Below are 27,637 nucleotides of genomic sequence, written 5' to 3'. Positions count from 1 at the left end.
CACCTCTAAGCAGCCAAACAGCATGGACTTGACTTCAGGTCTTAGACACTTCAGTCATGGTTCAACAAAACGAAACACGCATTCCCGGCCGCATCCCAGAATCCTTTGGTGCCATTAGACCCAACGTGCACGTGATCGCCGCTACAATATGATGAAGCTTTCAAGTTAAAAGCAATCGTTAAAAGCAGCGTGAAAAAATCCACCATCACCAATGGGTTTGGAAAAGCCGGTCAGCTGCGTGACGGAGAGAACAGCACATGCTCAGGAGTGAATTTACCTCAGAGTCATAGTGACTCGGCTGGCTGCACGTAAATATGTGGGAATAACATCAGCCTTATTTTGTCGGGACACGACTGGAAACACAAATTGACGTGATCATTTGGACTGAGCAGAATTTTGCATTGAAAAGCTCACAGCCTCCGTGTGAGTTGGAGACATGTTCTCCTGCTACTCGTTCACATAGAGCTGCAGGGCCGATGGCAGTCCGATGGCTCCCACACGTAACAACGCATCCGCCCCTCATCCACAAAGCGTACAGTATTAAGTCCGATTGCTCTGCACAGACACGATTTGCTCCGTCCACCGGCGCAATGGGGACGAAGCGCTCCTCCTTGGAGGCCAGAGCTGTCGGAGAAGATAGGAAGGGGAGACAAGGAGCGCGCGGGAGCACAGAGCGCAGAGGCTGCTTTATTTTACTGGTGTTTTTTTAACCAGCCCTGTTACTCCCATAACGCTGCCGCGACACAAGCGGAAGGAGAGCTGTTCCCGTTCACTCCTCCATGCACTGCTGATACTTGCTCATTCTTAAACACGTACAACAGTGTGTCGAGCCGGGCGTTGGCCCCGCCTTTAGCCCCTAAGACTCATGGGAAATGGGGAATCGCAGATGTAAATTTCCTCATGATAACTGAGGGATGTAATGTTGATTATATGGTTACTGTTTGTAATTTTATGTATGATACCTAGATTGTCAATAAGTAAAAAAAACTAAAAAAAATTAAATAAAATAAAAAAAAACATAACTGAGGAACTTGTGAACAGAATAGAGGTCCATGCTGTTTGGCAAATGGTTGTGTACTCAAATACATGAGCCTGAGTCAAAGCTGACTCCACCCACTGAGTGCAAATGAATTACACTTACTCTGGGAGTCAGGATGGGATTTGTCTATGAGGTTCCATTTGTGCCAAAAATCTGTTTTTGTGTCCACTGTCTATGTCTTTGGTCGTCTCACTTTGTCGTCAGGACTTAGCAACCGTTGCTACTGTCGATAGCTACTGTCGATAGCTACTGTCGATAGCTACTGTCGATAGCTACTGTCGTTAGCTACTGTCGTTAGCTAGGGTGTTTGCTACTGTCGTTAGCTACGACGTTTCCCCGTGTTTTGTCGTTAGATGTTCTCGTTTTTCAAATTTTGCCAAAGTCGTCAGAAAAGTCCTTTGTAAGGCCGGTAAATTTTTTCCTGTACTACCACGGAACGAAAAAGAAATGTTTATCAAAGCAGACGTCAGGGTTAACCATGACAACACGTTTTTAAGATGAACTTTATTTTGATATTCCCTCAAACGCGTATTGCCAGAAAGGGGGGGGGGGGGCATGCATACAACGCTTGAAACGAAAACAAAGTGGCGCATTACCGCCACCACCTGATCTGGAGGCGAACTACTTCTATTTAACGCGGAGAATGACACATAATAAATATGAACATTTTACGAAGACTATTTATGAATGTGCTGTGTTCTGATCATGAAAAACGTGGTTGATTTATTAATAATAAAATTACAAACACATTGGTGTTGATTTAATGTATTTGTTCAGAAATAAACCCTCAAGTCATTAGTCCATGGCAATATTTATTTTTTTTGCCGCTGAACGATTTACGGGGGCCTTGCAAGGAGGCCTTTAAAATATCTTTGATGAGTTACCTTCTCAAATTTTAGTGGGTCGAGTCACTAATTATGAATATAACAGTCGAAAACTGACTGGTTTTTGAGCTTTTCTTTTTAATCTATTTATGTGACCATGAGATGGCGCACTCGGGACCACATAAGGCTCTTATTAGTCCGTCTGATCCTCGTTTATCCATCAGATTTGTAACAACATATTTTATAAAGATCAGTCATTTTTCAAAATAATTTGAAATAATAGTTTCATCACAAGATTAAATTAAAGCCATACTCTAAATAACTTTAAACGGGAACGTGAAACCGTTGTACGCTGTACCCCCCCCCCCCCCCTTTCTGGCAGTGCGCGTTTGCAGGATTGTCAATAAAGGTTTTTTTTTTTTTTTAAAGTGTTTTGTTCCGTGATAATACGGGAAACAATTTATCGACCGTACAAAAGACTTCTCTGACGACCTTTGCAAAATTTGAAATACAGCAAGATCTAAGGACACGACATGGTGAAAGAACGTAGCAAACGACACTAGCAACGGTTGCTAAGGATCTTCCTGACGACACGTGAAACGACGTAGCAGACGACACTAGCAACGGTTGCTAAGGATCTTCCTGACGACATGGCGAGACGACGTAGCAAACGACACTAGCAACGGTTGCTAAGGATCTTCCTGACGCCGTAGTTAGACGACATGGGATAAGGACAATGACAAAGATAAAGTTTAAGGATAAAGCAAGCATATACATCACAAAGTTAATACAAAGTAATAATCAAAGAATCATGGGCATGCAGAAGATATTGCTTAGTAATACATAGACATGAACCAATGTAAAATGAACTCGTTCAATAGACATAGACAATGAGCCCAAAGCATAGACAGTGGACGCAAAAACACGATCAGTGGACATAGACAATGGACCAAAGACATAACAGTAGACGCAAAAACACATTTTGATATTTTTGGCACAAATGGAACCTCATATTTGTCAGGACTAAAATGTTGCCTAATACATGCGGCTTGTGCTCTGATGTGGTTTGTGTATGTATGAAAGTAGTTCCTCACGTGAAAATGGGTGGGTGCAGCTTGTAATCAGGTGCGCTTTATAGTCTGGAATTTACGGTAATAAGAATAAACTTTGGTATAAATTAGAAAAGAGGTTTATTTAAATATACATCTTGTGTTTCAGAGGACTCATAATCCCCTGTTGTAAAAGTAACATATGTCCAACACAAAAGGCCTTCAGCTCTCATCTGTTTGCTCAGCTGTTGGAAAGGACAATTTAAAAAAAAAAGATGTCTTGAGTAGATTTTAGGTCAGGGAATTGGATTGTTCGAAATAAACCAATATCAACTATGAATCGTATCCTATCAGTAACCACAAACTATTATATAAATCCAATCTTTGTAAAAATGTTCCATTACACCTGCTAGTAAAATATGTTCGGGAAAAAAGCCTGTGGGGCAGCACTGAGTGCAATACCTATGAGGACGTTTAAGTGATTGACACAGCGGTATGACTCCTCCTCCTCCTCCTCCTCCTCCTCCTCCTCCTCCTCCTCCTCCTCCTCCTCCTCCTCCTCCTCCTCCTCCTCCTCACTAAAACTCAATCGAGATTTGTAAAGAGTCATTTCATGAGTGGAATCACACAAATGCGAAAGGCTCTCCGCCAGAATGGCTGTGGCGAACATCTCCGTGGCTGAAAGTCAGTTCAAGTGTCCTATCTGCCTGGACCTCCTGCAGGAGCCGGTGTCGATCCTGTGTGGACACACCTACTGCATGTTGTGCATCAACAACTACTGGGACCAGTCGGAACCTACCCGGTACCAGTGCCCCCAGTGCCGGGAGACCTTCAGCCCCCGGCCAGTGCTGCGGAGGAACACAGTGCTGGCGGAGGTTCTCGAGAAACTTAAGGCGCAGAGCGACTCGCCGGGAGCGCCGGAGCTCTTCCTGGGAGGAGCCGGAGAAGTTCCGTGCGACTTCTGCCCGCCGGAAAGCAAGGTGAGGGCCCGTGTGTCGTGCCTGGTCTGCCTGGCGTCCTTCTGCAACCTCCATGCGCTACCGCACCACCAGCTCGGTACTCTACGGCGGCACAAGCTCGTGGCCGCGGTGGAGAGTCTGGCGGACAGACTGTGCGCTGAACACCGGCTGGGTCTGGAGCCTCCGGGGAGAGGAACCGAGGAAAAACCCGCGGCTGCGTGGAGCGGGAGCTGCCCACTGTGTGAGGCAGACCAGGAGGAGGAACGCAGCGGCGAGGCGCTGAAGGCCCGGAGACAGGTACCGAGGACTTCGTTTGTTTACAAATAAATAACTTCAAAGAGTGACGGAAACCAATTCCCGCAATAGAAAACCCCCAAGATTTCAAAATTACTTCACATAAATGCGTACATGCATCAGTACTATATTAGTGACTAAAAGTTAAGGGCATTGGCTACTAAAACGTATCTCATTTTAAAATCTTAAAGACCAACTCAGACTAACATTGTGTTTTGATGATTTTAACATGTTCTTGTACCATTTCCACATGATGGAGAAGACATATAAAAACTTAATCCTAAAATTGCTTTTCTGGGTATCAGGAGCAAACGAAAAAACGCAGTTGGAAAAAGCTTTTTGTTTGTAATGTAGAAACTACAATCAGCAGACTAGATGTTTCCTGTTCTGCTCCATTCTGATGCATCTACTTGCAGACAAATAGATCAAAGTAGGTCTTTGTTTTTTTCCATCTGAGCTGGAATCTGGATCAAAACTGTGTGGCTGAATAGCTCCAGTATTGCTCCTTGCACCTTGGGTTGGGGGCTGTAAGCCAGTGGAGATTTTAAACCTTGTGTTATCCTAAGACCCCACCCTTACATTGACGTGTTCTCCCTACCACGACAAGGTGAAGAGGATTTCATGTAATCCATGGACACCAGTGAAGATCACAAATCATTGAAGAAAAAAGGTTCAGGGCACTGTCTAGTGGGTCTAGATGACCCAACTCCCAATGTTAAAGTGCCTAGGATAGCACAAGGGTTACACAGATGGATGAAGAGATCCAGGGCAGGCTTATTCAACGCCAACAGTCCCAACCATAACTCAAGGCTCCTTCAAGGTGCATTCGTCTTTCTCACGCACACACACAAACATCAAGACGATCACCAACCTTCTTTGTTAATTCAGTGGTTCTTTGAACCCACTATGTCATTGGGGAAAGGTTTCAAAGAACTCCCAATTCCTTTCACAGTGAGAAAGTTCCAGGAAGAAGATTTTGAAACCATTGTTTGTCTAATTAATGAGTCTGAGAAATCAACAAGTACACAAGGAATTTACCTGGAAAACAATTATCAAGGACCTTCATCAAACATCTTCACCCCCAGGAAAGAAGGAAACTCTGCCTCTGTTATGGTTTTGGCTGAGCTGACATGCAGCAGGTTTTATTATGAAACATTTGGTGAATGAGAAAAACAATAATTCCAAATCATTAATTTAATTTGAATAATTTATCCTTATTTGGCATAAGAAGTCATTCACCAATTTTGTTCACTAACTTTTGTCCTTATTTACGATCAAGATTGCAATTTATCATTTTTGTCATTTTGAGTTGGATTTAGGGCATCTAAAGTGCTGGCAGGCTGTTTTATGAAAACAAAATTATAAAGTGAATTCATAAAACAACATTTAAAAAGCTGGAGCATAAAGAGTTTCACCAAAGCTTTCCTTCTAGCAGCCTTTTACTTTATAAGAAAACTGGACTGAGTGACACCCCCCCACCACCACCACGTTCCAAATAGGGAGGACTGTATTTTATGGAGTATAAATCGCAGGAGCCAAAAGATGCATAATAAAGACAAAAAAACATGCAAGTCGCTCTGGAGTGTAAATTGACAGGTACCAAGGGCTTCGTTTGTTTACAAATAAATTCCTTTAAAGAGTGACGGAAACCATTTCCCGCAAAAAACCTCTGAAGATTTCGAAATTACTTCACATTAATACGTACATCAGTATATTAGTGACTAACAGTTAAGGGACCTTAAATGTTGTTGGGTTTTTTTTTTGCCGACATTGGCTGCTAAAGCTTTTATCTCCTTATTTTAAAATCTTAAAAACCCACTCAGACTAAAATTGTGTTTTGATGATTGTAAAGGCCCGTACACACCGGGACGAATTTCGCGTGCGATATTCGCTAACGTTTAACGCCTTGTGACTAAACAAAGGGCACCAATGTGAGTGTGCACACCGACGCGAAAAACGCCACGCGTCAAAGCGTCATTTTTTAGAAAACGCTTCGGGTTCGCTTTTTTGGTTTGACGCGCTGCGTCAAAAACTATACGACCAATGAGAATGGCGCTTTTGCACACGTGTCTGGAGCTTTTGAAGTTACAGTAAAACACAACTTGGGGGTGCTCAAACACAAACTGTCTTACTGAGCACACATACGTCACGGCGAAGAAGATATACGCCAAGTAGCGTCTACACTGCCGCGAAGAAATAAGACGAAGAAGATGCACTCACTGACGGAAAATCTAAAATATCCCCGAAAACGCTCATGACACATTTTCAACTCTTGTACCAGTCGATAAAACTCCCCCTGTTCTTCTCTTCTCGTAACTATGGGATGTACCCAAAATCGACGTCTTTTCCGGCGTCTTTCATCATTCAACAAAACAATAATTTCTTCATCGCTGGAACTGGAGCTAGAGCTACTGGTGCTGGAAATATTCATGTTTTCTTTTTTTGATTCTGACAAGCGTGTAAATACTTGCTCTCTCCTTCTGAGTGAAAAGTGACTTTAAGAAGCATAAAGTTGCGCAGCGCCACCTTGCGTACAGGGGGTATTTCTGATTTACTTACATTAAGCGCCATCCAATGTCAGGGAATGAAATTGCATGTTCGCTCGGCTCATCGTCAGCGAAAATCGCCTGGGTGTGAACACAAAAAACGTGGCGAAAAACGGCTGGCGAATATTCGTCCCAGTGTGTACGGGCCTTAACATGTTTTTGTATAATTTTTTTCATGATGGAGGAGACCTATAAAAAACTTAATCCTAAAATTGCATTTCTGGGTATCAGGATCAAACGAAAAAATGCAGTTGGAAAAGTTTGGCTGTAAGCCAGTGGAGAGAATGTAAACAGATGGATGAAGAGATCCAGGGCAAGCTTATTCAACGCAAACAGTCCCACCCATAACTCAAAGGCAAATTTCTAATGAACTACTGCTGCTCTTTAGAAACCATGTCCTAGAAAACAACCCTTTTTAATTTTAGCTACAAAAGATTATATGTATAGGAGCCTGGAAACACTTTTAAAATAGATCAAAAGATGATAGGAGTAAGACTTGAGTCATAACTTTGCTAGGAATCTAAATGGAAAAAAAAATTAAAGTCTTTGTCAGCATATGGTCAAACAAATATACTTTTTAATTGTTCCACTTCAAATAGTTAATTTAGATTCGGAATTCCCTCCCTCTTCCATTTTTTTAAATGTAAATCATAGGAATGGCTGATGTCAACATTTTCTGTTTGTCAGCTGCAGCTGCAGGAGAGTCAGAGGACGGTCAAAGGCCAGATCCGGACTGTGGAGAGAGAGCTGGAAGAGACTCAGCAGAGCTTGGACTCCTTTAAGGTGCATCTGTCCTCCATACACACACACACACACACACACACACACAAACATCAAGACGATCACCAACCTTCTTTGTTAATTGAGTGGTTCTTTGAACCCACTATGTCATTGGGGAAAGGTTTCCAAGAACTCCCAATTCCTTTCAAAGTGAGAAAGTTCCAGGAAGAAGATCATCTATTTTGTAACCATTGTTTGTCTAATTAATGAGTCTGAGAAATCAACAGGTACACAAGGAATTTACCTGGAAAACAATCATCAAGGACCTTCACCAAACATCTTCTCCCCCAGGAAAGAAGGAAACTCTGCCTCTGTTATGGTTTTGGCTGAGCTGACATGCAGCAGGTTTTATTATGAAAAATTTGGTGAATGAGAAAATCAATAATTCCAAATCATTAATTTGATTTGAATAATTTATCCTTATTTGGCATAAGAAGTCATTCACCAATTTTGTTCACTAACTTTTTTCCTTATTTACGATCAAGATTGCAATTTATCATTTTTGTCATTTTGAGTTGGATTTAGGGCATCTAAAGTGCTTGCAGGCTGTTTTATGAAAACAAAATTATAAAGTGAATTCATTAACAACATTTATAAAGCTGGAGCATAAAGAGTTTCACCAAAGCTTTCCTTCTAGCAGCCATTTACGTTATAAGAGAACTGGACTGAGTGACACCTCCCCCCTCATTTTCTAAATAGGGAGGACTGTATTTTCTGGAGTATAAATCGCAGGAGCCAAAAGATGCATATTAAAGACGAAAAAACATGCAAGTCGCTCTGGAGTATAGGTCGAACTTTTGGGGGAAAAGTGCAATGCTTATGAAATCATCCACCAAGCTTGGTGTAATGCTGTGTTTACACCAAACCAGATTCAGCTCTTTTGACGGTTGTCAAATTTGATGCTCAATGCTTGTCCAAAAATCTGTTCATAAACTTGACGCTCCAGACGGGTGTGGGAGAAGCTGTCGTCAAGTTTTTAGCCTTTATAGGCACATGGAAGCATGGACTCCGTTTTTCATTAACAATGCATGGAAGTCACAGATGGCATTGAGAGATCATGTAAAAAAAATTTTTGAAGAGCTCTTTAAAAGCATTGGTAAGCATGTCTCCATGTCTGGTTTGATGAGATCATTCAGTATTATATATTTTTTACTACGGTCTTTACCTTGTACTGCAGGAGCCAGCATCTGATTGACTGCACTTTCGGCTGTACTTCTGTGTCTTTGTAATCCCAGTTTTATGACTGAATAAGTCTGAGGACGGAGTATGTATGTATGTGTGTATGTATGTATGTATGGTATGTTATGGTATGTTATGGTATGTTATGGTATGTTATGTTATGTTATGAACGTTCGTTCGTTCAGAAGGAAAAAGATCAGGTGCTTCTTTGTTGCTGTCTGTAGCAGATACTGATACACACCCACAGTGCCCTGTAGTGGTGGTTAGCGGAAAACAACCACTAAAGGGCAACCAGTTAGTGGGAAAATATTTAATATATGAGCCAATATTTTTAAAAATCACATACAAGCCACTCCTGAGTACAAGTCACGCCCCCTGGCAAAACTAAGCAAAGAAACCACGACTTATAGTCTGAAAATACGGTACCGGCTGGCTCCAAGAAGCCAAAATCCAATTGTCTTCCATTGAGAAATAAACAGCTAGTTATTCAAGGTATAAACTGGCAAATCAGATGCCTCAATTAAAATTGTTCAATGTTTGAGAGATTTTCAAAGCCCGCTTTAAGTGATAGAGATGTGGACTAACAAGCTCACTCCTGACTGGCGAGAGTGGTTGCCATAGAATCAATGACTCAGACTGACTTGGAGCAATCACTGCTTACTGACATTGTCTGACTCCAACATGGTGATAACTGTATTGTAAAAAAAATGATGACAAAATTGACTTCATTTTGTTGAAACTGGAAGTAAGCCATTTTCTATTGGTGATGTCACATTTACTCTGTCCACTTCTTATATACAGTCAATGGTGGAAACATTAATGTATACATAGTTGTGTGTTTCATTGTTAAACAAAACACTCAATTTAACATGAAAATTCTGAATGCCGCCACACTGATGGATTTAATGAATTAAACATTTACATTTGACCTTTTAGGAGTTGTTATGGTCCCACTGTTAAAACTGCCATCAGTGCCCCCCTTTTTCTCCAAATCAGCCCATCTTTAATGAAAGCTTTACTTCTTTCCTGGATCATCATCTTCTTTGTTTCATCTAACCTGCAGCTCTTCTATTATATTAGAAATTCAGACTGACTTTTCCTTGTCCTTTGTAAATAAACCTTTTTTTATGTCTAGGAAATTATGCATCTATGCATGAATGAACCAAACTGAAATGACCTTGTTCTCATTCTCATACAATGAATACTAAAACACATCTAGAATAGGTTGTTGCACATGTCACACATGGGATCTGACTGTTTGGTTGATCATTGAAGGTGCTGCTCTTGGTTTAGTTGAACATTTGAATTTCTTTTTGTTGTGTTTAGGTGTCTGCGTCACTGGTTCTGGAGGACAGTGAAGCTCTGTTTTGTGAAATGGCTCTGCGCTTGGAGAAAACCAAAACTGAGGTACTAGTCCTGATTTTAAAAAAAAAATGTTGCCGTTGCAGCTATTACCGAGAAACAACCTTCTTAGTTTTTTTTTTATCCCATCTGTAGATATCGCAAAGGAAAAGGAAAAGCATTGAACAAAAGGAACCCATCTTACAGCCTTAAATAAATAAATTTTTTAATGCAGAGTTTTACAATAACCATGCCTGAAATAAAAAAGGTTACGATACAAACAGAATAAGTAAATTACATTCTATAGCTTTTTGTTATATTACGTTGGTTAAAAGATTTATCTCTTAGTGATGTGAATGAGTTTTTTTTTTTTTTTTTTTTTTTTTTTACTGTTTTGTGCTAAAAGCTATTCTAACAAGGGTCTTTAGTGTTTTATACATGTATGAAGTTGCACCTAACAGGGCCAACTCTTTTAGATGCTGTTTAAGGCAGGTTTAAAAACTAAAGAGTTGGGGCCAAGTCAGTTCACCAAACAACCACTAGGCGGATGCATACAGAAGAAAGTCGATCATCATGGTTGGAACAAACCGTTTTCCCTCTTTGTTTAAATGTATTATTTATATCATGTAATCCGCGTGTAATTATGCATAAGTTGACCTTATATCTGTGTTAAAAATGGTGTGGCCATTTTTTCAAGCAAGAGCTGACCATAGAATTCTGTTCCTACAACTCTTGTCCTCAGTAATGTCTTCTGGCAATAGCCAAAGAAAAATATCCCTAATGTTGTTCTGTGACTGAGAAATGTCCAGCAGCTGTCAGTCAGCATCAATTCTTTAGATAAACTTGCAAACTGGTTATCTGCATAAAAGGGAAAAAAGCTGGTTTTGCTCTCTGACGCATCTTTCTTAATATGTGCACATACAGCTAACAAATAAAAAATAAACTAACCTTCCAAGAAATAAAATTTTGGATACTCCAGAAATCTGAAGAAATGTAAGAAGACAAGAAGGCCTTTACTGTTGTTGCAAAAATGTTTTATTTGAACCTTTGTCTCAGGTAAAAGCAGTTTTGGAGGCAAAAGAGCGCCTGACCATAGGAAGAGCCAAACGGGACATAGAGCTGCTGGAGAAAGACCTTCTGGATCTTAAGAGAAGAAATGAGGAAATCGAGGAGCTGCTACAAACTGAGGACAACACACAGTACTTACAGGTAAGAAAAAAGAAGAAAGGAGGTGGAATATAAGGGATACAATTGGTTTAATAGAAAAGGCGGAATTACACTTGTAATTAACAGCTGCCTGAAGTTTAGATGCCGAAAAGGCATTTGATAGAGTTAATTGGGAATTTCTATATATAACATTGAAGAAATTTGTATTCAATGAAAAATCAATTAAGTGTATCAGTTCTCTTTATTACAAACATACTGGTAGAATTAAAATCAACGGCTCCCTCACAAATAGATTCAGTCTAGGAAGGGGAACTAGACATGGCTGTTGCTTTAGCCCTGTACTCTTTGCCCTTTATATTGAACCACTTGCCCAAATTGTGAAACAGGACACTTGGATAACAGGAAGGTACATCAGCGGACAGGTACATACCATTGGCTTGTTCGCCGAGGACATAATGGTATATTTATTGGATCCGGTCAAATCATTTGGTAATTTGATGACGATTTTTGATAGATTTGGTCAGTGCTCCGGATATAAAATAAATATAAATAAAACTCAGATACTCATGTTTAATTGCTTTGCAAATCAAGGCGTAAAGGAATGGAAAATAAAATGGAAAGCCAAAACACCAGTGTACTTGGGGGTGAATATACCTAAAGACCCAACAAAACCGTATCAAGATAACTATGAATGTACAAATGACAATATCAGGAAAGACATAGAAAGATAGTCCACATGTACACTAGGTTTAAGTGAAAGAATAAATATTATAAAAATGAATATACTGCCACACTTCCTTTACTTGTCTTTAGCTCTACCAGTAGACATCCCACAATCCCAATTCTAAAAATGGGATAAACTTGTATCAAGATTTATTTTAGATTTATTTTAGATCTAAATCCAATAACATTATATACCCACGAGAAATGGTATTCTGTTATAAAACAACTAAAATTGGGTAAAGAACTCGGATTGCTGAAATGGTTAGCATATGATGACGAATTTAGACCTGCACAAATTGACCACAGATTCAAACATGTGCAAAATAAAAAAGAAAGGCGAAATTAGAGAATTTTAGGCACTTATAGACATATGATCTAATAAACCAAGACCTTTTCAGATAAATGCAAATGCAAGACTACTATGAAAAGCGAATCAAAATAGAGTAACACAAAATATGCCCAATAATTAAGACATTTATATGGACTTGCAGTGAAAATATTCCTAAGGTTGTATCCGTTTTATATAAGCACCTAATGGAATCAAAAAGGGAGTCAGATATATATATGTCAGAGCAAAGTGAGAAAATGATTTGGAAAAAAAATTTCAGAGTAGATGTGGGAAGATACGTGGAAAGTTCACCAAATCACTATGCAGTCACTAAAATGGTGAGAATTTGCATGAAAAAACAAATTAGATATTGTATAACACCACAAATCAAGGGCAAGCTAATCAAAACACAGCAACTTTGCTGGAGAATTTGTACGGACAAGGATTCAAACCAAACACATATTTTTTGGAAATGTGAGATAATAATGCTCTTTTGGGACTCCATCCAATTATCTATATGTAAACGCTTAGGTACAAGATACCCCGAAATTGTCTGGTGACATATCTAGGTTACTTACTAGGAACTGTATATAAAACGGACTAAAAATCTAGTAAAAGCTTTTCTTGTGGTAGCAAACAAAGCCAGAACTAAGAACCGGCAGAAGGCTGAAGCACCAACACACAAACAATGGAGAAACTTACCTACAAACTAAAAATGAAGGAAGAACAATTTTTAAAGAACTAGGAAAAATGGGTAATGTACAAGACAAAAAATGGTTATGACGTATAGTGAACTTTGTATTCAGTTTCCTTGAAGGAGAAAAATCTCAACCTGACAGACTCTATGTACCTCCTTATATTGAGTTTTTCTTTTTCTGTGTCTTTCTATGTATAGTTTCAATGTTTCTAGCTTTGTTCATGTGTTAAAGAACAAAAAGATATTTAAAAAAAACATTTCAAACTGACAGCAAGTGTCTCTATTGGGTTGTGTTAATGTAAACAACAACCCACAATGGCTTTTTAACAGAAAAAAGACGTTTCTTTTTAATTAAAGCAGCACTCTCCTGCTGCCGACAGACGGAGACAGCTATGAGATGCTGCAGGAGGAATTTAACCCCTTAAGACCTGATTATTTTTCATTTCTCGACAGGGTCCCAGTTGAGCAGAAGTAACTACTGTGGTAATAAAACCAAAATGTCACGTCTGCATTTGTTGATGCCAGGTCTTAAAGGGCCTATAAATGCAAAATCAACTTTTAAGTGTATTATAATGTTCATTCCTGACTATAAACAACCCCAAAGCTGTATTTAGATTCATTCACCTATTTCTGAGTATTCCTCTAAAAACCTGCGCTTAAAGCACCAGTCCCTCCCAACCCACAAAAACAAGCGGGTTCTCACAAGCTTATGTAGACAAATGGGAACAGCCCCTTCTAGGAACAGTCTGCAGTGCCAGCAAAGGCCCCAGGCTAACACACACATCCACTTTCTCTGTGGAGCAAACAGTTGCCTGTCTCTAATAGTGTCTGGGCTACTTTAAGACACCCCCCTCCCCTCAGGTCGTGCACAGTTGTACAGACGCCGGATGTCTGTGGTATTTATATTGTGAGACAGTGCAGCGATGGCCAATAAGCACTCATTCGATTTAGCATTTAAACTTCGTTTGGTGGCAAACGCCAAAGAATATTCTGATGAAGAATCTGCATGACATTTAACGGTGGATCCTAAACATAGCCTAGAATGGCACAAGCAGATGGGTGGTACTGAGAAGATGGCTGCAGAAATGGGAGCAAACGATTTCCTGGTGGAGATGCAAAGAAAGTGTGAGACAAATTAGAAGAAATGCGTTTAACGTGGATTATTGAGCAAATACGGAAAGGTGCCCATGTCTCCAGGAAAATGATCCGCATGAAAGTGAAGAAAATTTTTGATACAAAGATTGATGCTTCAAAGAGAAAAGAAATGCTCTCAGCCAGTGCTAATCAGAACATAATAACGCAAAGCAGTGCTTCAGAGATCAAGATCATTTTACTTCCAAGTAGGAAAAGAGTTCATGAAAATAACTCCTTTTATACATAATTTGTTCTTTAATGTGCCAAATGTAATATATGATCATATATATGGATAGAGTTTACTCTGAAAGGCTTAAGAAAAGCATAGTATAGGCCCTTTAAGAGATTAAAATAAAGAATCCCAAATTTCTGAGTAAGTATCATCATATTTATGCTTTGCCCCACCCTGGTAATTCCTAGAGAGATCTTTAGTCATGTGCTTTTGTTTTAAAAGCTTTGGTTTGAAACAGAAACATTGGGTAAAAAGGCAGGCTGATTACAGACCAAGGGAAAAGGTTCAGAACTCGACCCGGACCAAATTAAGCAGACTTGGTCCAGAACAACGTCTGAATACACATTACATTTTAGGGGTGTGTATTCGCAAGAGTCTGGCGATACGATATGTGTCCCAACACATGGCTCACTATACGATACGTTTTACGATAATTTACCGGGACACATTTTCTTCTTCTTCTTTTTTTTAAAGAGTATGACTAAGAAAAAAACTGCTACCTAAATATTAATATGCCTTTCATTGTAATAAAATGGTAAAATTCATTTTATTTAATTATCGCAATGGTAACCACTGCAACTGTATCTAATATACAAGTTGCTTTTACCCAAGCAAATTCATAGTGCTTTTATTTTGGTAAATTAAGAAATATTTGTTCTTAAAGGGAACAGTCAACATTGTACAATTTCCACAACAAATATTTTTCAGTATAAGAAAAAAAATAGAATGAATGTGCCTTAACCAATAATGTTCTAAAAGTATGATTGAGGGAATAAAGTGCATTTGCCGCTGCGCAGCTGCAGTGCTTTACTCATTCTCATCTGAGCCCGCTACATAGCACAGCAATCCATGTTTTAATATGATACTGGCAGCAACATGGCACAGAGATCTGTTCGGTACCCATCCTAAGTAAAAACTAAGTAGTGCACATCTCATAACAACAAAACAAGCTTGTTCTAGCTGAAATCTTATAGTTGTTTGTGCGATGCAGTGCTGCTCAAAGAGGCTCAGTGTGCTGTGCTACCAACTAGTGGTCAGGGTTTAAGTAAAAAAAACAAGAGTCACACGCTGAAGGATGCCCATAAATAATTCAATAAATAAATCGTCCTGTCAGTACTTTGAATCGATGCAAATATTGCCATAGAAATATAGTGATATATCACAGAATTGATTTTTCCCTACACCCCTACTAAATTTGCACTGAAGGTGTTTGTTTTTTTGTTTTTATTCAAGATTGCAGTCTCTTCCTGAGGTCAGAGATAATAAAAACTTTAGTCGTGGTTGTAGACTTAACCTGGAAGTGTGTCTTTAAATTTTGCAAAGATGGTGGGAACAAGTGTTCTATTACCATTTTGCAAAAAATGTGAAAATCACCAAATTTCACACAGTGCCACAATATGGCCACCAAGCCGTAGGTCCTGTGGCCATCCCATAATAATTTCAAAACTTCCATTGGATATTCCAGACATGTGTATTTTGGCTCCATTAATGGATTTTGAAATAAAAAAATGTTAACCCCTTAAGAGATTTTGGACCCATTTGTTGCTTTTTGATGGCTTTTCCTTCTGTTATGTTGTCTTTTTATTTTGTTTGTTTGTTTGTTTGTTTTGGCTCACAATTCCTTTTCTCCGTATACTGGGTGCGTGCATAAGTGGTTTTAAGCATCATGTGCTTTAACATTTTCAAGTTTTTTTATTTCAAGTTTTTTTTCCAGCTTTTTTTATGTTTTTGATATTCTTATGATTTATTATTTCAAGTGACTCCATCATTTCAGACAATTAAATTCTCCTGGGAAGTTAAGACAGGTAGCACCTTAGCTAAACATTGGGGCTTTAGGAACTCACCAGAGAGTGTGCTCACAAAGATCCAGGAATGCTGATGAGTGGAGGATAGAGGGTCAGGAAGAGTGACTGATAGGAAATTATGAATCAGCAGTGGAAAATAGACAGAAGCTGTCCAAGTGCTTTTTTTTCAAATTCAGTTGTTCAAAGGATTGATGAGGGAGGCAGAGACCAGTTCATGATGCATTCTCCACCCTGTGTCTTAATGGGCTCAGATGGCTTCACTTCTCCGCGTCCCTCCCACCGCTGATCAGCCCTGCGCCGTCATCAGCCTCCCCACGGAAGCCTTTAGCGGAGCTAGAAGAGCACTGGGAAACTTGCGCAGCCGCGTAGAAGAGGTCTGCATGGAGGAGGTGGACAAGATCAGTTATGCAGGTACACAAACACAAAAGATTTGGGAATATTCCAAATTTTCTGACTAGTGCTATTAATTTGTACTCTGTAATTAATTAATTAAATGTATTTTTTAGTCTAACCTATTGATTGCTGTGAAAAGCTTAATTTTGAGGTATTTTCATTTAAAATTGTGACATTGTGGCACAGTAAAAGATCAAAATACAATTTTAAATGGGCTTTATGAACATTTTCTATTATAACAGACTTACAAATTGTACTTTTACATCACCAAGGGGTGTTATTTTCAATCTCAAACAAATAAGAAAAATGGTCCAGAGAACTGTAATTTAACACCTAAAAATAATAGGAACCCTTCTGAGCAAACCAAAAATAGTTCTTCTTAATAATACCACAGTACATATATCAACATACAGTAGTTTATTTCACAGTTTACATCCAATGTGAGCAGCCCTCTACGTACCCCATTAATTTATGATAATGAACATCATTAATCATGATTAACACGATAATTTGACACCTAGTTCCGACACACAAGCTCATTTTCTGAACTCCAAATGCTGCCATTCTGACCGATGAAATACTGTTGGCTTTGAAACTCTTCAAATTAGCAGAACTGTTGCTCACTCAGATTTCCTTCTCATGTTTATACCCTGTAGTTAGTGAGAACTGGGTCTCCGGCAGAGAATGTGTAAAAGGTAAGAAAGACGATACACAACAGCACACCAACCTTCTGCCAGAGTCTTGTATGAGCTCCTGACATCTCTTCTAACACTGAAGGACTGCAGATGGTTAATTATTAATGACACCACTGACAGTGCGTTGACTGACACAACACTGTGCGCCTCACTGCAACCCACTCGACCTACAGATTTTCCAACCTCTCTGGTTAAAATACTTGTGTCATGTAGACTTTTGAAGACTACAGACGTTTGTCATCTGAAGTAATGATGAAAATGGCCACATTCCTGAAAAGTTTGATCCCCATTGGTCACACCAAAGAAATGGAACAAGCTGTTGTTTTCTCCAAAGATAACACTTTACTGGGGAAAACCTTAATGCTAACATTCAACCCAGATGTTTTTGCAATTTTATTTGTTTGAAAGTAGGAACCTGAAGCAGGGAGCCGAGAGCTACATTTGCCAAATTTTCTTCTCTGCTTTTTCTGCCACTAATTTTTGTTTGATGGATTGAATATAAAAATAATATAAAACGTATTGTTCTTTTAAGCTTGAGTCACAGAAAGGGGGGCCTTGGAGGTTTGCCGGCCCGGTTGGTTGTGGGATAGCATCTGATTCTTCAACCAGCATTTGTGGCTGTTTTGGTGACTATGGCTGGAACACCAGCTGGAAGCTTTCCTGTCATGCTACGTTTACTCCAGGCATGTGATGCACATTCAACAAGACGTTGAGCATGGGTTTATGATCGCGGTTTTAGAATATGTTGTTCACGCTGGACTTTCGTCACCCGATACTAGCAGATATGCTTACAGTTGGACGAGTCTTGGTGTAAAATGTAGAAGCAGTGCAAATCTCGCTCCAGGCATTTTCTTTTTCACAGCTCTATTCCGATATATGAAATACTTGGTGTCATAAAATTAACTGCAGGTATTAATTTCTCTTTCATAACCCCTCTTCAAATGATTGATACTTCCATGGTTTAATAATTACGCTACCCTTACGTCACTACTACATCCACGTCCCCAATTGGTCAAAGTTCAACTGGTTTAACTTTCAACAGTCGTTCAGTGGCTGTGCGTTTTATACGAATTAAAACTGACTTAAAAACTTGTGTAGTTGCATGTGAACACTAAAGTTTTACATGCGGAAGCCTGAAATTGGCGTTTAAATACACTTTTAAATGAAAGTGTTCGCTTTGACCCGCATTGCCGAGGGCGGTGTGAACGTAGCATCAGACAGACCTTATCCAGATCAAACATGGAGCAGGGTGTAGTTGACCACTGCAGCCGGGGCTCTGCTCAAACCAGGCGCTGTTTCTTACCACCCTTGGGTTGCAAAAGATCAGAAATATTGTTAATAGCTTTAATGGCATAAAGTCAAATGTACCTGTACAGGGGTTGGCCTGTAAGGGGAGGTGTTTCATACAGGTGACGGTACTCATTAGTAAAGCCTTAGCCACAACTGCCCTCACTGCCACATACTGCAGGCAAAAAATAGGCAAACCCCATACAAGTTTGCCTATTTATTCTCTCATTAATCCATTAAATGATTATTTTACAAATCCCTTGCATAGCTCAAAGGATTTGGGGACATTTGCGACGCCTGCATCTCACCTTCTTCACCATTATTTATCCTTAAGTGTTGTTTAGGTGTTCGCTTTGACTTGGCACTCCCACCATACCCGTAGAAACACCTGAACCTCTTGGCCATACAGACTCACCGATCTGTCTGCGACCTTACCATTTCGGGCCCTGTACAGGTTTACCCATTTTTCAACTGTAGGCCTATAAGGGCAGTTGTGACTAAAGCATGAACAATGGCAAAGAAGATTTGGAAAATGTTCTAATTGCATGTACCTCCATACATCCATGTACCTCATCTTACAAATTCATAATCCTTTTTAAATGTGGCATCATTTAAAAGGAAAGGGGAGGGCATGGTGCTTGGAGCCTTATAGCAAAGCGCTAAATCAGTACACTGCTTTGTCTTGTTCTGGAAAGGTGGCCACAGAGGGGAAAACTTAAAGCCTCAGCAACTGCAGTTTCACCCCCCAGGTCCACTCAGCAGCGGAGGTGAGTGAAGCAGGTCTTTGTAATTTCCCCTGAAGTGGCGCTTTGAGATGAAGCATCGGAAAACTCACTATCATTTATTTTAGGGCTGGGTTGATAAAATCGATTAATCGTTCTAAATCGATCCAAGCTTAATAAATCAATAATTGATCCATTAAGGTAGAGATCAATTTTTTGTGGCTTTCCTTTTCCGGTGACCAAATGCAGTGTTTTTTAACTTTTTTAGAGCCAAGGTCCTCTTTTTCATTGACAAAAATCACAAGGCACACTAGCAACCAGAAATTTGTACAAAAGCGAAACTCTGTACTCTATCAATGTACTGTCTCTCCACAATCTTGCATGCATTTTTTGTAATAATTGAAGCAGAAAAACTTTTAAGGTGAAGTTGTCTTTCCATCCAGTTTATTAAAATGCAATTTCATTAAACCTCACAAAAAAATTAATTAAAAAAAAGTTTTTTTTATAAACTTTCATTCATAAAAAAACATTTTTTTGTTTTTGCAAGAGCAATTTTAAACAAATTTATATTCACAATTTTCTGCAATAATATTAGAGATTAAGTATTTGAAACTTTAAAGGAAAGTATATTGAATAATTCACTTCTGACAACTATGAAACAAATACTAATATTATTAATACCTAAACCAAACAAAGACAAATCTGTTATTGACAGTTTGAATCAAATTACTTTATTGAATGTTGGTCATAAGTTATTCACTCATGTCTTAGCCAACAGACTGAAAAAACAGATTAAGTAAGGAATAATGGCAGACGAAGTGAGCATTATCAGAAATTAACGCACGCCGTGGAAGCCTGAACAATCCGACACAAAGCGGATTTTTGTTGAAGCTTCTCCTTTTGAAACCATGTAGCACTGTATGGTGTTAACAATCTCAGTAGTTTATAATTTCACAAATACATTTTATGGTATGTGAACTGTATCAGATTAATATAAATATCTTCAAAACATATAGATTATTATTATATTTTGATACAAATATGTCTAAATGTGTAAACCGTGTAAATTCAAAATTGTACTGAATTGAATCGACTGGATCCAAGGAATAAAAAAATTGTGAATCGAATCGATCCATGCTCTGGTGAATAAAACTGAATCGCTTCTGGAAATTATTGGTGAAACCCAGCCCTATATAATTCAGGTTTTCTTTTTCACTCACAAACAGTTCTGCATGTTGTAAAAAAAAGACTACATGTGTGAAATTTTCCCCTACACTTTTTTGTGTTGTTATTCTTTCACAGCGGGACCGCTCTCGTTTCCTTTGTCTACTTTGTTCCTGCAGCCGTCAGATCAGAGAATGAGGGTTTCATTACTCAGATGTAAGTACATTTACTCAAACATGGCCAATAAAAAACGATTTGCTATTTCACCTGATCTGATTTATGTTTGTGTGTATTTTCTTTTTTTTTCTTTTATTTATTTATTTATTTTTACTGGTGTTAGAGTTCTGTCCATTGACTATATAAGAGAACTGGACTGAGCGACCACATGCTCCTTTACATTCCAAATGGGAAAGGCCCACTGGTTTCAAAAAGCCAAAATCCCAAAGACCTCTATTGTTGTTGGTTTAAGTAGTCATGACTGTACTTAAATTCAATTTTCAATTTAATTTTATGTGTATAGCCCAAATTAACAACAACAGTCGTCTCAATGGGCTTCGTACCGGTAATTGTAAAGTCAAACATATTTACTGGTAAATATGGGCTGTCTGCAGGTGTAAAATAGGTAAGCCTGTACGGGCCACGCAGGTGGACCGTAGACTTCCAGTGAGCCTGTAGAGCAGGGGTTAGCAACGTTTACAGCATGAAGGGCCAATTTGAAGTTTTCTTCTTAACAACTGTGCCATCATGAACTATAACGCGAACTCTATTGCAAAGAAATGCAAAAACATTTCCAATATATCTGAAATGTTATTTAGTTCACAAACAGCAGGTCAAATAGCTTTTTAAACATATTTTGACATTAACTCAAAAAAGTGCTTTCATAAAAATATGGCACAAGAAAACTAGGCCAAAGTTGAAATGGTATTGTAACTATGTTTGTTTAAAAGCAAAATACTGCATTTGTGGTATGTCGTACCTACAGCAATAAGATTGAATATGTCAAAACAAAATACCATCAATATTTCTAAGAACTTCACATCCATTAACATGAGAAAAGTGTATTTTGGCCAATTCTTCTTTCGTTACATTATGAGACAGGTCCTGAGTAACTTGATGTGAATTACTTTTATGATGGTGCTCTTATTGCATGTTAAATTAAATGTTTTTACTTTTTCCTTAGTATGCTATTCATAGTAATATAAATTTTCCACAATTGGACAATTTTTTTTCACTTCCGGAGTGGTGATCCTCTGTAGTTTTATTTTAAACCTTGTTCACATTTATAAGGGCTGGTTATTAAATGTTGTTTTTTGTTTTTTTTGCATATGGTGCGTGATGGAACTATAATAAACACATTAAACACATTCATCTTTGCCGATAATTTACTTTTTCTGCTAGTCCTGTGTTTAGACTTCAAGGCTTTCTGGGGCAAACCTTTTATCACTCTTCTCCTTCACTCCCTGCGCCACGCCTGCGCCACGCCTATGCCACGCGCGGCTGTCACTGCCTCTTAGAGCTGCACGCGGCACGCGCTCCCTCTTCTCACACACACACACTTGTGCGGTTTCAGAAACACAAACACATCCTCATTCTACAACAGAAGTTTCTGTCTTGCGAGGAAATACGACACATTTACTGCGTTCTAATTATTAATTTTCATTGTATTCATTTCCATTACAAGTTGCGTGCGTTCTTGAGTGCGCGACACGGCCGCCCGCCGGAGGATTTTGTGTTGGGGGGGTTATTACTGTTCTCCTTCACTCCGTAACACCAAACATGAACGTGCGCTGTTAGATTTCAATCAATATCTCTACATGTTTTGTTTGGGAACTATTTTGTCCAGCGCGAAATTACGTGTCTGTATAAACAAAGGCGGAACCTCCTGCCCCGCATTCTGGGTGTCAGGCTTCATGGCTACCGGGCCACTGGGCAATATATAATATTCTGAGAAGATGTCTATACCAGAGAGCACAGGTGAAGCCTCGCGCGTGCACCTCGAGAATCAACACGCACCCCCAACACACGTGTGTGCGCTCCTTCCTCCTAGTCCTAGACATGACACAGCGCAGAATAGTACGTTGTAATTGTATTTATTTCCGATGCGGCCGCCGGGGGATTTTGTGTTTTTATTTTATTTTTATTTGGGGGGGGCAGCGGTTAATCGCGACACCGCTTCCCCTGCTGGTTCATCACCAAAAATCCCACACGTCACAGCTCTAGTTCAAAGATCAAAACCAGCCAACATTAGTATGAACAAGATCACGGGATGATCGCTCTGAATTAAAACCCGCGATTATTGGACTTTGCTTGGTTATGATGCGACAAACTGAAGTTATAAATTCATAAATGTCAGTCACTGCACTGCCAAAATCCTCACTAAGAAAAAACAACTGTGCAGTCATAGTTTCGCTGTTTCCACTCACTCAAGCGCTCACGTTTCATCCACAAAAACACGCTCATGTCATCACCGCAGACAGTTTGAAAACACAGGGGAATTATTACATTTTCATGTCTCTGTGGTAAACTTTGTTTTTTTTTTATTTGCTACTGCGCGCATTAGTTTAAATTGCCCGTTCCATTAGGAAGGGGGTAGAATCAAAAACCAAAAAGTTGCTGGAGGTGTAGAAGTTAGTACAAAGACCAGGGCTTGTCCACAGACACACTCAAATGTTACAAACATACCTGTTGGCTCCATAGATCTTCACACACATACAAGTCAACATGTAGACAATTCAGATATAACACACACACATACCTATGCAAACGAACAAATACTGTATGTGTCATTCCATCATGCATACTATTTGTACAAAGGTGAGCTAACACCTTTCTACTGTTCTACTGTGGTGGATGATGGAATATAAAAAGAGGTCCAGTGCCCGGTCACCTCTGTCAAAGGCAAGGACCCCCCAGACACTCACACAGGATAGCAGATTGAGGAAATCCGCCCGCCGGCCAACCCATATCAGCCACCCAGACCAGGGCCAGCAGGACCGCTACAGGGGCCCCCAACACCAAGGAGCACGGAGAATGCAAGCTCCAGCCCACCAGAAGAATAGCCGTACCTTGGGGCCCAAGGACAGGGCCCCACCCCTGGAAAGCCCCTTCGGGCCCAGACAAGCAGCCCACCACGCAGGAGTTGGCAAGGAAAGCTATATATATATATGTGTGTGTAACATTAGGCTAAATAAAGAATAAGTTCAGAGAGAGATTTCCCCTCTTATTGCTTGTTTTTGTCTAAATGATGAAGCAAAACATTTCAAAGAAGCCACTACAGTGATAGAACATTTGGGCTATGTTACTGAAACTTCTTTTTTAGGTGTAGATTATCACTGTTCATTATCCTATTGTTATTCCATACCCAACAATCATGTGAAAGTGCTTTTAACTCATCCTAACAAATAATTCATGATACACTTCCACACGCTCAACAATGGTGCGTTCCATTTTCATGACGTTCCTTAAGGTTGCAGCACAAGCCACAATAGAAGTGCAAGACACTCCTGCGGTCTTCTTAAGATGCAGCCTACGATCCTTTACAGCCACTCTTAGTTTTCATTTCAGTTGCTATTTTCAAGCAAAATGTAAATATGGTATCATAAAGAGAAACAACAAAAATGTTTCAGCTTGTTTAACAGTTTAAAACAAATAAATTCCTCTTTTCTTGTCTTTGATGCTGTACAAGTAAAAACAATCAAGAACCAGTTCTCCATTAATCATAATGATGTTCTTTTTCTGCTCTTTAAATGTTTTGTCAGATTCATGTCACCTGTCACTGAACCCAGATACAGCGTACCCAACTCTGGTCCTTCTGGAGAATCCTCAAGGTGTGCACTGTGGTGAGGACACACAGCCATACCCCTATCACCCTTCCCGCTTTGACTCGATGGCCCAGGTGTTGTGCAGGGAAGGACAGTTTGGTGAAGCCAGCTACTGGGAGGTGGAGTGGAGGGGCGGAGGTTGGGTCGACATCGGCGTCACCTACCAAGCAATCGGGCGCAAAGGCGGTGGAAAGCCCTGCCTTCTTGGACGCAACAAAAACTCCTGGCGCCTAAGGTGTTCGCATGCGGGATATGCGGCGTGGCACGACAACCGCAAGACCACAGTGGCAGCACCTCCCTGTCCCAGGATTGGCGTGTTTCTGGAGCGCCAGAGAGGGGCCTTGTCCTTCTACAGTTTGTCAGACACAGTGTTGCTGCTGCACACATTTCAGTCCACCTTCTCTCAGCCATTGTACCCAGCTTTCCGGCTGGATCTGGACTCTACCCTGCTGATCTGCCCTCGTGAGGCAGCCACTGCAAAATGAACCAAAGCCACCAGTTTTCCTGTGAGCTCGCATCAATTTGCAGAAGGACTAATCATGTCAGTAGCAGATGCAAGGAAAAAAAGAGGAAATAAGATATATTTTGTTCTTTCCCAAACTAATTTTTATTCATAAATCTGTGGCCCAGATTTATTGCCGCTTTTTCAAACCACAAAATAGCCTATAAATATATAATGGATATATACAGGTGTTTGATGGGGTTAAAGTGGTCTCTGGTCAACTATAGTGCACTTATCTTTGTTTCTCCTTATGACGGTAACGTTTCAGAGCATTTCAGCTGTGATGAACTGCAGCATCTAAGTGCCTGAAAGGACGTGCTAAATTTCATTTTGCTTTGACTCGTTTGTGCTGTTTTCATGTCTTGAAATATAGAAAATGTCCATATGCAGCCTATTACTAGTACATTGTGGCTATGCATCTAAGGCTTGCCTTAATCATTGAATACACTAAGATGAATGACGGATCACTTAACCAGTATGAAATGTTACAAAAGGCTTTAGATCAATAACTTGAGAATGAGAATTGTGATGCAACTTTTCATTGGTCCTGATTCTTCTAAACAGTTTAACAAGTGCTCTTTTTTTGTTCATGTTGTTAACCTTTCTACACATCTATGTAGGGGTGGCCATAGGTTGTTTGGCAAAGATTTCTATGCCGGATGCCCTTCCTGGCCCTGTAATTTTATGCGGGATGGGGACCGGCACGGGGTAGTTACAGTGAGGTCAATAAGTATTTGATCACCCTGTGATTCAGCTAGTTTTCCCACTTAGAAAACATGGAGGGTTCTAAAATTTTCATCATATGTGCATTTCCACAGTGAGAGACAGAATATGAAGAAACATTCAGAAATCACGTTGTACAATTTTCTAAACAATTTATTTGTATATTACTGTGACAAATAAGTATTTGATCACTTGGGTTAAACAACTTTAATATTTGGTACACCTTTGTTAACAATTACAGAGGTCAAACGGTTCCTGTAGTTTCTTCACTAGGTTTCTACACACTGCAGCAGGGATTTTGGCCCACTCCTCCAAACAGATCTTCTCTAGATCTTTCAGGGTTCTGGGCTGTCGCTGAGCAACACGGAGTTTCAGCTCCCTCCAAAGATTCTCTATTGGATTTAGGTCTGGAGACTGGCTAGGCCACTTCAGAACCTTGATATGCTTCTTACGGAACCACATCTTGGTTTTCTTGGCTGTGTGCTTCGGGTCAATGTCATGCTGAAAGACCCAGCCACGACCCATCTTCAACGCTCTGACTGAGGTTAGGAGGATTTTGCCCAATATCTCACAATACAGAGTCCCGTTCATCCTCTGCTTAATACAGTGCAGTCGTCCTGTCCCCTGTGCAGAAAAGCCCCCCCAGAGCATGATGCTTCCACCCCCGTGCTTCACTGTGGGTGTGGTGTTCTTGGGATGATGCTCCTCCAAACACGCCGAATGGACCAAAAAGTTCAATTTTTCTCCCATGATTCCTCTGGATCATCAAGATGGTCATTGGCAAACTCTTTAAATCTTTAAAACTGACAGACGATCTGAAAAAAAACAGACTTAAAGAAAAAATGTCTAGAAAAAGAAATAGAAAAACTGAAGTCTTTAAGCTGATGGAAGGCCATTATTTGGATGGAAATCAGGGGATCTATGAAGTTCAGGAATTCCTGGGAGACAAAAGAAAGAGAAGAGAAAAGTGGCCAAATGTATTAAATTGGGGAGTCCTGAATGTTATGCTGTTAAAATCCTGAAAGCTTCCAGGGCAAGACAGAAAGAGTGTGAAATGATGAAACTGATGAGAACAACCTGATTAAGATGTATAAATGCTTCACATTTCAAAATATGACATGCATAGTGTACGAACTCTTAGACATAAGCTTGTTTGATAGGTACAACCAGGTTTCGTGTACTCTGACCCACCTGTGTGTAATCAGACCTATTGCTCAGCAATTGCTTAAGGCTCTCAAAGTGCTCAAAAGTATCGGTGTGGCACACTGTGACATAAAATTGGACAACATTATGTTTGCGGATCCAGATTCAGTTTATGTAAAACTCATAGACTTTGGTCTGGCTGTAGAGACAAAGAAACTTACAACGCGAATCGAAATCCAAGTAACTCCATTCAGACCACCTAAGGGTCATCCTGGGTCTCCCTTTGGATGAAAACCTTGACATGTGGGCACTTGGAATGGTGTTGGCCTGTGTTTACTTTGGAGATTATCCCTTTCCATCAAATACAGAATATGAAACAATACGAGCTATGGTGCAGATATTTGGTTTACCAGAAGCTGAAGTTCTCCATAAGGCAAAGTACAAAGCAGCCTTTTTCAGTAGGGACAACGGCGCCTGGAGACTCTGCACACCAGATGAATACACAGAAACAACAGGGGAACGAGTGGAAAAAGATCATGTGACAAAGCTTAATGCAATGATTCATGAATCATCGGGATATGTTTGAAGACCATGATGTTGATGACCGCAAAGCTTTCATTGACCTTCTCAAGAGCATGCTGGAAGTCAATCCTCAAAACAGAATCACGCCAAGTCAAGCCCTTGAACACGACTTAATCACCATGAAGCACCTTGGAGGAAAAAGTAAGACCATGTATGTTACCAAAGCTGAAGACCTCATGGTAAAGACCCCACAGTCAGAAACACAAGTAAATCCCTCAGCCTCTTCTAGTTCAAACATGAGTGGATCCTCTAAGAAAAGCCTAAAATCCTCAATGTCAGATGGTGAAATTGTAGACATGAGGAAAGTCTGTACTGCTGGAAGTGAAAATGAACATTTGATGGAAATCAGGGGATCTACGGAGTTCATGAATTCCTGGCACGTTTTGGAAATGTGGTTAAATGTAATAAAATGGAGAGTCATGAATGTTATGCTGTTAAAATCATGGCCAAAGTTAAAAACCTCATGGGACAGATCCAGGTGGAGGAAAATAAAAAAATAAAAGTGTCT

At 39.8% G+C, this 27,637-nt stretch overlaps 1 protein-coding gene across 4 annotated transcripts; it reads left to right on the top strand.

The window, feature by feature from the left end:
* Positions 1-3,479: 3,479 nt before the first annotated feature.
* On the top strand, positions 3,480-27,637 carry LOC105357445 (E3 ubiquitin/ISG15 ligase TRIM25). Of its 4 annotated transcripts, XM_078941973.1 has the most exons (10): positions 3,480-4,168; positions 7,399-7,494; positions 9,997-10,077; positions 11,068-11,220; positions 16,349-16,508; positions 17,147-17,185; positions 19,168-19,239; positions 20,497-20,574; positions 24,117-24,185; positions 24,265-24,645. In XM_078941973.1, the coding sequence occupies exons 1-10, from the start codon at positions 3,566-3,568 to the stop codon at positions 24,411-24,413; spliced, it is 1,500 nt and encodes a 499-aa protein (XP_078798099.1). In that variant the 5' UTR covers positions 3,480-3,565; the 3' UTR covers positions 24,414-24,645. The 4 variants fall into 4 exon arrangements, with proteins under 4 accessions (XP_078798099.1, XP_020555292.1, XP_078798148.1 ...); XM_020699633.3 differs by having other exon boundaries at positions 3,481-4,168; positions 7,405-7,494; positions 24,117-27,637; XM_078942022.1 differs by lacking the exons at positions 24,117-24,185; positions 24,265-24,645 and adding an exon at positions 23,227-23,365 and having other exon boundaries at positions 3,481-4,168.

The sequence above is a fragment of the Oryzias latipes genome, chromosome 1 (assembly GCF_053564925.1).
Source record: "Oryzias latipes strain Hd-rR chromosome 1, Olatipes_Hd-rR_3.1".
NCBI classification, from domain to species: Eukaryota; Metazoa; Chordata; class Actinopteri; order Beloniformes; family Adrianichthyidae; genus Oryzias; species Oryzias latipes.
The sequence above is the reverse complement of the archived record's forward strand: the minus strand, read 5'-3'. Positions and strand labels throughout refer to the sequence as shown.